The 10,970-nt window shown below is 42.5% G+C and overlaps 1 protein-coding gene across 2 annotated transcripts in view; it reads right to left on the bottom strand.

Annotated features, from left to right (window-relative positions):
- Positions 1-8,054, bottom strand: part of kynu (kynureninase) — a 21,388-nt gene extending 13,334 nt beyond the window's left edge. Inside the window, exons 1-8 of one of the 2 annotated variants that reach the window (XM_063211731.1) lie at positions 7,752-8,054; positions 7,349-7,523; positions 5,620-5,740; positions 4,808-4,890; positions 2,685-2,746; positions 1,898-1,969; positions 1,026-1,100; positions 1-84 (exon numbers count right to left, since the gene is read on the bottom strand). The exon at positions 1-84 is cut by the window's left edge and continues 63 nt beyond it. In XM_063211731.1, the coding sequence (XP_063067801.1) occupies positions 1-84; positions 1,026-1,100; positions 1,898-1,969; positions 2,685-2,746; positions 4,808-4,890; positions 5,620-5,740; positions 7,349-7,517 (666 nt within the window). In that variant the 5' untranslated portion in view covers positions 7,518-7,523; positions 7,752-8,054. The other variant, XR_010036845.1, reaches the window with a different exon arrangement.
- Between the last annotated feature and the right edge of the window lie 2,916 nt (positions 8,055-10,970).

Raw genomic sequence — 10,970 nt, 5'->3', positions numbered from 1 at the left:
GCCGCTGAACATGATGACGGCGATTGAATCTCCCTCCTCCTCGATCGTGCGCAGGATGTCCTCTGTCCTAAGCGTTACCTCGCCCTGGCAGAGTGGCAAGACATGCGAATGCACACACGCATGCACACACACACACACACACAGACGCAGACACACACACACACTCACTCGCCCACACACACACACATCCACACACACACACACACACAGACGCAGACACACACACACACTCACTCGCCCACACACACACACACACATCCACACACAATTGTATTCCAACATACACATGCACAAACATATTCCAACATACACATGTACACACAAACACACAGACATAATTATACCCCCCGCATCCCACACACACACAGACACAGATATACACAGACTTGCCTGATGCATTCATACACAAACACACACACACACCTCGCCAAGTGGTAAATGCAACAGTCAACGGCACACACAGTGCAAAACATGGTCGTACAGTCAAGAGTACATCCGTTCACATAAGCACCTCACCTCTAATGAGAGATGGCATCTCCCGTGACATTGGATGGCATAGGACTCTGAGCCAAAGGCAAGGATAAGCACTGAACGTCTATTTCGTTCCAAAAATGTCAGCAAGAATAAGCTGTCAGTGTGCCGGGTAACTGCTGTTATTGCTTTCTCACTTCAATGCCGTCCATTTATTTGTTTTTCGAGTTCACCGTTTGTCCTCACAGTGCGCCTACTCTGTCATGACCTAAGTAGTTGTAGGAATATTAATGTCTTGCTTTCCATCTATGCTATATATGCCTGTCTGTCTGTCGGTCTGTCTGTACTTTATCTACATACGTATTTATTAATCTATGTATCTATGTATCTATGAATGTACAGTATGCATGTATGTATGCATGTATGTATGTATGTATGTATGTATGTATGTATGTATGTATGTATGTATGTATGTATGTATGTATGTATGTATGTATGTATGTATGTATGTATGTATGTATCTAAATTTGAACAGCTTTTCCATAGTTGTTTACCTCCCTTGGCGACATCAACAACATGCTCTTCTCAGGGTCGAAACCTCTCAAGGAGATTTGAGATTCCACGGCATACTGTAAGAGGAACACAAATGTATTTATATTGTTAGGTGGAGGACAGCCTTCAAAGTGGAGATGTCTGAGAACTGTGTGTACATCTTTTCTTCAAACCCCATTGGCCTTCCATCATGCCATTTCCAATGTAAATGGTTTCTAGAAAGCATTTCGTATGTATTCATATGGGTTTATGGACATAGGAGCTTGTGACTTTGCATTAACAATATTTAGGTATTCAGTTACATATAAAGAAATATGAGAAGTATTTTACAGTACAGTAATACATGGCACAGAATGAGTAGACGTTTTGACCGCATGTTGCACATTATTTTGTGACATGGATTACAAGAAGTCTAAAGATTTGAGGTGCGCAAACTTCTTTGTACTGGAACTTCAATACTTGATCCTGCACCTAGACAATGGTTGTGTACATTTTTATGTGTATTTTTATACAGAATATATTTTTTAAACAAATGAAAATTAAAGATACAGCTTTTGACCATCTACTCCTAAACTTCCCTCTACTTACATTGGTCACGTTCATTGGCGCAATTCAGTCAGAGCAGCGCACATGCGCAATGTGAAATTCCGATGCATTCTGGTTAGGAAATAGCCTGGAAATGGCGCTGCGCAGACTGTGCAGAAATGCACTGTCACGAACCATTGATAACAATAAACAATCAAGTCATTTCTTAGCTTTCACAAGTACTATATTGTAGTGTATGCTTTACTAAATTTTGCACCAAACCACACATCCTTCAATCATCTGGCACATAAAGTGCTGCATATAGCCGTGAAGTGAAATGGTTGCTTACATGGTCAGATGGAAAAGCCTTGTCTTCTAAGAGGATTCTGTGCCGTTCTGCAGTGGGTTTGTAAAAAGAGAGCTATGGGCAGACAGGAAAATACAGCCAGAGGTTAATGTACTGTACAACAGGTTGCTACATACTAGCCTGATAATCATCGACTTTCAAATCTCTTCGAGACTTGGTCTGACCAAGAGCATAACAATTAACGTTTCCCAAGCGACATGGTTGACCCGCCTCCCTAGGTTTGCTTACTGGTTTCCGACTAAGTGGGTGGAGTTCCCCATTTTTCTGGAGATCAGAAAAGACATTTACATTGCTCTTGGCCTGACTAAAACAGGCAGCTAGATATAGCTTATCTAAACAATAAATATCATAAGTAGTAGTAGTAGTAGTAGTAGTAGTAGTAGTAGTAGTAGTAGTATTTAATCAATAAGTGGTGGCCAGGCCAAGCCTGGGACCAGTGATGTAGTCTACGTAGAATGCAGGTATACGCAGTATACCCACTTCTAAATTTCTGAGATTCAGCATACCCACTTAAAATTGATTGATCAATTATTTAGAATAGCGCAAATATATAAAGTATACCCACCTCAAATAATGCTCAAATATACAGTAGCCTATATCCTCTTCAAAAAAGTAGACTACACCACTGCCTGGGACCTTTAAATTTTGGACCAGTCTCTAAAAATATGCAAATGAAACCCAGAATCGACCCCTGTGAAATGCCCTGCATGCCAGATTACCACTCCAGGCCTGGTGGTGGCAGTGCTGTAGGTGAGGTGGAGGATGTTACCAGTAACAGGTGAAGGTTGACCGTCAAGCCGTTCATGAGGGCAACCTCTTCTTCTTTAGCTCCTGCGACACAACATGGAGGATGATTATGATGACATATCACTGACAGGCACTTCCACTTTATTTTAATGATCAGTTTATTTTTTATTTTACATATTATTATTTTCCCCCTCATTCTTATTTTATTTTCAAATGCATTCTACTTCTACTAACTTATTTTAAAACATTTATTTTTATTGTACTTTTATTTCTATTTTATTTTTGCATTTTAATTACTCTCCTATTGTTAATTCACTGAAGCTTTGTTATACTTTCCCTACTGTTATGTATTTGTTTTGATTGTAAAGTGTCCTTGGGTATTTTGAAAGGCGCTGAAAAATAAAATGTATTATTATATTATTATTATTATATGACATCTTGAAACAGCTGAGCAGCTGATGTTTGATTGCACCCAATCAAACATCAGCTGCTCAGCTGTTTCAAGATGTCATACTACACAAGGCTGAAAGCATTCTAAAGACGCTACCCACCCTTTACTTAACAGATTTCAGTTAAGTCAACATGGCAAGGGTAGGCTACTACAAACGAAAATAAGAACAACCATGTTCAGTAAGTCATTTGTTCCCTCTGCAATCAGAATTGTTAATGAAAGACACGGTTCTCAACAAGGGACTTGACACTGTGGTGGTATGTGTGTGTGCGTGCGTGTGTCTGTGTTATGTGTGTGTGTGGGTGTGTGTGTGTGTGTGGGGGGGGGATGCAGCAGTCTAGTTGTGTGGAAAGGAGGGGGGGTATTTAATTATTCTACTTTGTTATCTGTTTTTTATGTCTTGTCTACCCTGTCTGAATGTTCTGTACTGTACTGATACGCACCTTGACCATTTGAATTTCCCATCTGGGATAATAAAGTTAACTTTGACTTTGACTTTGACTTCGGGAAAAATGGAGTAAATGGGAGCTCACCAGTGTGCAGTTCTTTTCATTACCATATGAACTTCACGTTTTTGAACCTGCACCCGAAACAAGTATTTGGATGTGCGTGAGACTGGACTTGGATGATAATGATGGCATGACACTGTGTACAGTATTACCTGTGATACGTGTTTACAGAATAACTAGTAAACAATTATCACCAGCCGTAACACTTTCAACGCTGTGTTAGTCACCTCAACTTTACAGAAACAAGTACAGTGGTTGTATAGGTCTATTTTGCAAGTATCCAGTTTAGATGAGGAATGCATTTTTATAGAATCTCATCTCTGCCGATTGGTCAACCAAAAGCTTGATAATTTTAAATATTGACCATGGATCGTAGTGCATACATGTTCAAAATGTAAAGCGCTCACATGTAACTTTACAGATGAAATATCATCATCATTGCTGTGTGAATAAATATCTTGCGTCTTCTGTGTAAGATTTTTTTTCCACTTTCCGAAAGTCAGTACTCTGTATTCGGCAAGAAATGATCCTTCCTTTCCTTCCATGAGATATTAAATAAGAAAAATGTGTACACATTCTTATCACCATAATCACCATCATATTTATCCCCCATCATCACAGATTCTGTCAGTAGGATGTTGTTGCAGCGTTTACTTCTGTCAGACTCCATTAGTGCAAACTTGGCATTGCCATTATTAATTACTTCCACTATCCATCTGATCCTCATACAGCACTGATGAAACATTGATGCTGTTTGGACAGTGTCTGTGCTTAGCTTCTATCTCAAACGATACACTTCCTTATCCCAAATGCCTTCCCTAGTGCATAATGCATCACTATAAAAATGATGAATACTTCTCCACAAAAAACTGCTGTGTACAAGGGGGTACATCTGTTTAAGCATGGAGTTGGAAGAGATACCTGGCTTCAAGTTCCCACAACCCAAAAACACTCTCCCATCTCACCCCTCACGTCTAGCTTTACACTTTATAAATATGCATTTTCAACAACCTCATATTTTTGCTGCATCCTTGTTAGTGCTAATACCAGAAAATAAACAGACATGATGCCATCTTGCAACCTTGAGCAAGAACCATGCACCAACTTGCTAGTCTATATACACGGACAGGATGTCTATGATGTCTATGAAGATTCTCATTCTGGGAAAAGAGGAGAGGGCATTACCTACAACGTTGGCCATGAGTTTCTCAATGTTGTTCTCGGCCCAGGCCCAAGGCCGGGAGCCCACCATGTGGCCATGTACACCCCTGCAAACACAGACAACAAAAACATGGTGATGATGTGAATAAAATGCTGTAGGGAGTCATTGAGTTTGTTTGTTTCTGTTCTTGAATTTCATGCGAATCATTTTTTTTGTTCAATCGCATTTTTACAGCATGAATGCTCAGGGCTGGATTATGACTCCATGGGCCCCTGGGTCAGACAACAAGAAAGGCCCCCCTCTATGGGTGTTGCTATAGTAACAAAGGCCAACTATCAGAGTGTGGCGTGGAACGTTAGTAAACCTCCCTCCCGAAGCCTCATACAGTATCGGTAGCGTTGGGCTATCGGACTGGCTCTTTAGCTGGGCACTGGTCACTTCAGTCATGGACAATGCAGACACAGTTCACTTCAGCCATGGTTAAGAATCGCAAACATATTCTGATAGATAAACACACTAAAACACAATTCCTGTATCTATATCCAGATTAATGGAAGTTGCCTGACCTCTTCCTTCCTCCACAATCAGCTCAATACACACACACACACACACACACGCACGCACGCACGCACGCAAACACCACGCACGCACGCACGCACACACACACACACCACGCCCGCACGCACACACACACACACACACACACACACACACACACACACATACACACACACACACCAGTGCCTACCCTATGCAAATTTTACAAAAAATAATAAAAAACCACCACACATCAGAAACGTGCAACTGGAGCGGCCGGCCTGCTGCCAGGACTTACATCTGTTCCCATTTGTCTAGCTCTTCCTCCAGGTACTTCCTGGCCAGCTTTGGCTGCAGCCCCAGTGAGTTGCCCACAAAGTAGAGGCACTCCTGCGAGCCATCCACCAGCGCCAGGTCAGCTGTGGCAACACACACACACACACACACACACACACACACACACACACACACACACACACACACACACACACACACACATACACACACACACACACACACACACACTCTCTTTAGTGGCAGTGTAGGGACAGGAACACTCCTGATACACACACACACACACACACACACACACACACACACACACACACACACACACACACACACACACACACACACACACACACACACACACACACACTGCAGCCCCAGCGAGTTGCCCACAAAGTAGAGGCACTCCTGCGAGCCATCCACCAGCGCCAGGTCAGCTGTGGCAAGAAGATTAACGGCACATTAGTGCAATCCATTCCATCCAGTCAACGTTGATGCAGTAGCCCCGTTTTTTTATACGGTATAGGCCACAGACCAGGGCTGGACTGGCCATCTGGCATAGCGGGCATTTCCCGGTGGGCCCCGCACCCTTGTGGGCCCCTATTTACAGAAATGTAAAAGGGGGGGGGGGGTGTTAACATTCTGAAAATAGGGGCCCACGAAGGTGCAAGGCTCACTGGTGAGTCAGTTCTGCAGGGGCCCCTTTACGACAAAATTGCCCAGGCCCTATTTCTCCCCCAGTCCAGCCCTGCCACAGACTTTTCTTTGTCCCCAGGAAAAGAAAAAAAAGTAGGAGGAAGAAGGATGCGGAGCATGTCAGAGGTGCACCTGAGGCAGCACCTGATAATACAAATGCAGATGACCTGTGCAGAAAGGCGTCAGCTGACCTATTTGAGGATAACGCTGCTCCTGAATATGCACAACTATAGAGAGGTCGGCCAGAACCCGCGGCTAGAGAGAATCTTTAAGACTATAAAAGGAAATGGCCAAACAAATGTCCATACAACCAAAACGCCCATTACATACTGCACATATTGGTGTCTAGACCGCCAAGCAAGCCGAATAAAATTGTGTCCAATTTCTCATGCATACCAACATCCGAGATTGCGTCCACATTCTGACGTTTTCCCTGTTTTCTAGAGCAGTGGTTTATAATAATGTATTAATTAATGTACACCAAAATAAGCAAACATAAACTGAACAATATTAGTTGAGAACTGCATTATAATAATGTATTTCATCTCTGAATTCTATTTTTTATATGGGGCACTGACACACAGACCAAGACTGTGGTTGTGGAAAAAGTGCACAAAAAACAATAGTGTGACACGGCCCATGTGAGGGGGGGCTTGGCTGGAATCTGTCAGTTCATGGGGGGCCTTGTCATGGTAAAGTTTGGGAACCCCTGGTCTCTGGAGCACTAGGTAGATTCTGATTGGTCTAGCTGTGCCCTTCCGAAAACCATCCCTAAACCTAACCTGTCAGTAATGCAATGTTTCTGAGTTTTACAATTGTTCCCTGACCAAACCATCCCTAAACCTAACCTTTCAGTAAAGCCATGTTCTACGTTTTAAATTTGTGCCCTGACCTGACCAAAAACTTTCCCAGTAGGAACCGGTCACTGACCACCATGTGTGCAAAAGCGTCACCTGGACGCAATTTCAGTTTTTTTGTTAGCGTGAGAAAATGGACGCATTTCCTCCGAGATCATGTAGAGCAAATGACGTTTTTCTACTTACATGGGGGTAGTTGTGACACTTTGGGAATGACAAACTCTTCTCGCAGGTGCCGCAAGTCGTCGTGTTCGTCAAGGAATTTGGCGACTTCATATGAAGTTGATTTGCAGTTTAGAAACTTTGCCACTTGTTCAATAGCGTCTTTCGGTGTTGGCGCACTGAACGGATCCATTTGTGCCTAAAATCATACGGCGAGTTCACAGTGACGGGGGCACAGGAGGCACAACAGATACAAATTGGAGAGGTGGCTATCTGATTATTACGTGTGTATTGTTCAATTCAAGGACTTCTCACTCGAACGTGAAGGGAGTTAATGTGATTTTAATGAGCTAAATTATCATAATCATAATTATCTAAACGTGCCCGTCCTGAATGATTATTCAAACATTTCCAATAGTCTACTTACTTCAAAAAAGTTAACCTCCGACAGCAAATGGACCTCGCTCGCTCACCAGTGTCAAATTCCAATGTGATGATCTTTTACCCCTCCTGACATTGTAAACATACGCATGTAGGCTAAATCGCCTTGGCTAATCATTTTCCGTTGACCCCTGTACCAGTTTATGGCTTTCGTTCCCGTGAAGCCCGTTACGCATGAGAAGCACAGTAGCCTAACAATTCGTCACAGAAAAGCGCTTTACAGTAAAAACGGTGTCCTTATGTTGGTCACATGTGTAACGCTTGATCATATCCATTAGCAGACAGACAGCATGAGTTGGAGCGGTGGACTTTGATCACGTTTGGCCTCATGCAAACGCTCCTATATCGGCTCAAAGGTGAATTAGAACTAAGTAGTCGCTGGAAGAAGTTCTGTAATCTAAACAGAAACTACATAGCCTTGTCCTCGATGAATAATGCATTATTCACAAATTCATTGGAACATTGAGTGTTTTACTCAATTTAATGATTCTTCCATAATTATTTTTGATGGGAACAATTCAATACACTACTGATAATCAATCAATCACAAGCCATCCGCCACTTCAATATGCACTAGCACTTCACATTTACTCCACTGCTGTCCCTACTTCTTTTGTTTATTTTCAATGGCATCATGTAATTATGATCAGTACATAATGAATGCCAATATTATTATTATTACTTTTATTCTTCTTATTATTGTTGTTGTTGTTGTTATTCTTACACAGGCTATCCTAGCCCAGGTCATTAAAAAAAAACAGTCAGTTTCAGTCTCTTCCTCTCAATCTCCATCTTTTCTTCAAATCCCATACAGAGAGCTGCTTTTTAAAGTAGGCTCTCACCAAAAACTTTTTTTCCCCCCTTCTGGACACAAACCACTATAACTCTGGAAGATTGAATATCTGAGAATTACTAAGCACAGCACAGAGTGATTCCTGCCCCCCTGCCCTCACAACTACCCACCCCTATAATGGCTTCTGCTGGATACCCAAATGCCAGGCGGGGAGCAAAAAAAAAAGGCAGCAAGGCTGGCTGGCTGGTGTGCCAGCTTGATTGGCTGTATAGTGCCAGTGGCAAAAGCACAATGCAGATGAGCTGCACTGTGGGCAGCTAGCATGGCTGCGACCTACTCTGATGGGCACATGCAATCAGGTGCAACACCATCAGGGCACAGCACAGGGGCGTAACAGCAAATCATTATCGTTATGCATGGGCCCCATATATAATCAGCTCCAGAGGGGCCCACAGCCATATATTTACATAAATCGGACTGTGTGTGGGCCCACTATATACATGGGGCCCTGGTGACTCAGTCACTCTATACCCCATTAAACGACACCCCTGCCAACGCAGGCCACCTCCACCGCTACCCCAACCTCCACACCAATCCCAATCCAGCCACCTCACTTCCTGTTCCCTGGGGGTCTGTTTCCTTTCTTTTGCTTTGCTCCGCTCTGTTCTCTGGTACAACGATCAGTTAGCCTGTACAATATCCTCTTAAAGATGGAAAGGTGAGGTGGGGCTGTATGTGTTGCTGTGTGTGCATGGGAGAAAGACAAGGGTTTACTTAATAAGAGTGAAATACAACATACAGTAATGACAGAGGATGGGACATATACAATAAATAAATCAAACACAGAGAGAGAGGACGTGTTGAATTAGGATGTACTGTATGTATTTTAAGGGCTCAGGAGGTAATAATTAATCTATATTTTTCAAATGTGGAAATGCCCAATTTTGCAAATAAGCAAAACATAGTGGAATGGTGACATTATTATAGTATGGGAATGAATTGAGTTGAATTGTGTAGAAGAGTATTTTCAATTGAAATTGTTGTCCCAGCGTCCTGAGCACAGACAGTTTTGAATAAAGGCTTGACAATACTGCAATGACAGAAGATGGAACATAATACAATTGACAAATACATTGTGTAGAGTTGCATTTGGACTTGATTTAACTGCAGTTCTTTGGGAACTTTAGCCTGCAGCTGTATGACAACCGTGATATCAGCAAGGTCTTGAAATTGTTGTCCCATGTTCCCTGTGCTATAGACAGGTTGGAGTGTGTGGGCGACACCTCCCTGTTAACATATGCAACATAGAGCAACGCTGCAGAGGGTTTCAACACCTGAAGCAGAGTTGCATTTGCATGGATATTAAATAACATGTTTGCTTTCCGGGCCTTTTCCTTGGAGAAATCCAACAAGGTGAGGAGCAATTAAACTCTCTGAGATGAGATCTCATATCAAAGTGCTACGTATGTACCAGATACAACATGAGGCAGCCCCTATACCTGCAATGTTGGTGGTTCTATGCAGGGCTCTAAATTAACTATTTTAGATGTGTCCTAGCGTCTGTCTGTCCGTCTGAAACACATTCCTCAAACTGTAATTCCCTCCTATGTCCACAAGGCGACAAAGGTTGAGGGACACATCTTTGTCCGCCGGTTGGACTTGTTTCATCACCAGCCAAAATGACTAGGATGTTAATGTCACTAGCCAAACACACAGTCACTAATGTGTCACTAAAGTGGCTAGTAAGATGATCTTTTCTACCAGCCAAACTGAAATGTCACCAACATTTTGGCTGTTGGCAGGTGTTAATTTAGAGTCCTGGTTCTATGATAATACAAGTATGTGTCAGCACATAAACTCCAACCAAATGGATTTGTTAAAAACAATCAACACCTCAAAACCCCATAGTAAGCTGGGATGTGCATTCATCTAACTCCAGTGACTCTCAAACGGTGGGCCGTAGCCCACTGGTGGGCCCTCAAGATATTCCAAGTGGGCTTTGAAATCATTTTCTAAAAATTCTGATTCATATTTAGGTATGTGACGCTGTTGACTATTTATTGGAAATGCATGGTTCGGAACCCCTGATCTTCTCTGTTAGACGTGAAAAGTGAAGGGAAAAAAAACATGTTCCAGTAGCTAACGCCAGAGCAGAACTTTGGGTCAAAAGGTGTCTTGTGCACGGCTCCAAGCTGCTTCAGGAAAACCTCAAAAGGAGATACCACTTGGTCTTGGATTTAGAGAGTCACAGGGTCAAGTCTATACAAGTAGGAAGAATGTGGTGGGTAGTACTGATATGACCTTGAAAAAGGCATCTAACACACACATTGCTCCAGGGACCATGCATCAATAACTATAGGCTGTATTATTGGATAAAGTCTTGTGTAGTACGCAGTTATTTTAATTCACTCT

This window comes from Engraulis encrasicolus, chromosome 12 (genome assembly GCF_034702125.1).
Source record: "Engraulis encrasicolus isolate BLACKSEA-1 chromosome 12, IST_EnEncr_1.0, whole genome shotgun sequence".
Lineage (NCBI taxonomy): Eukaryota > Metazoa > Chordata > Actinopteri > Clupeiformes > Engraulidae > Engraulis > Engraulis encrasicolus.
The sequence above is the reverse complement of the archived record's forward strand: the minus strand, read 5'-3'. Positions and strand labels throughout refer to the sequence as shown.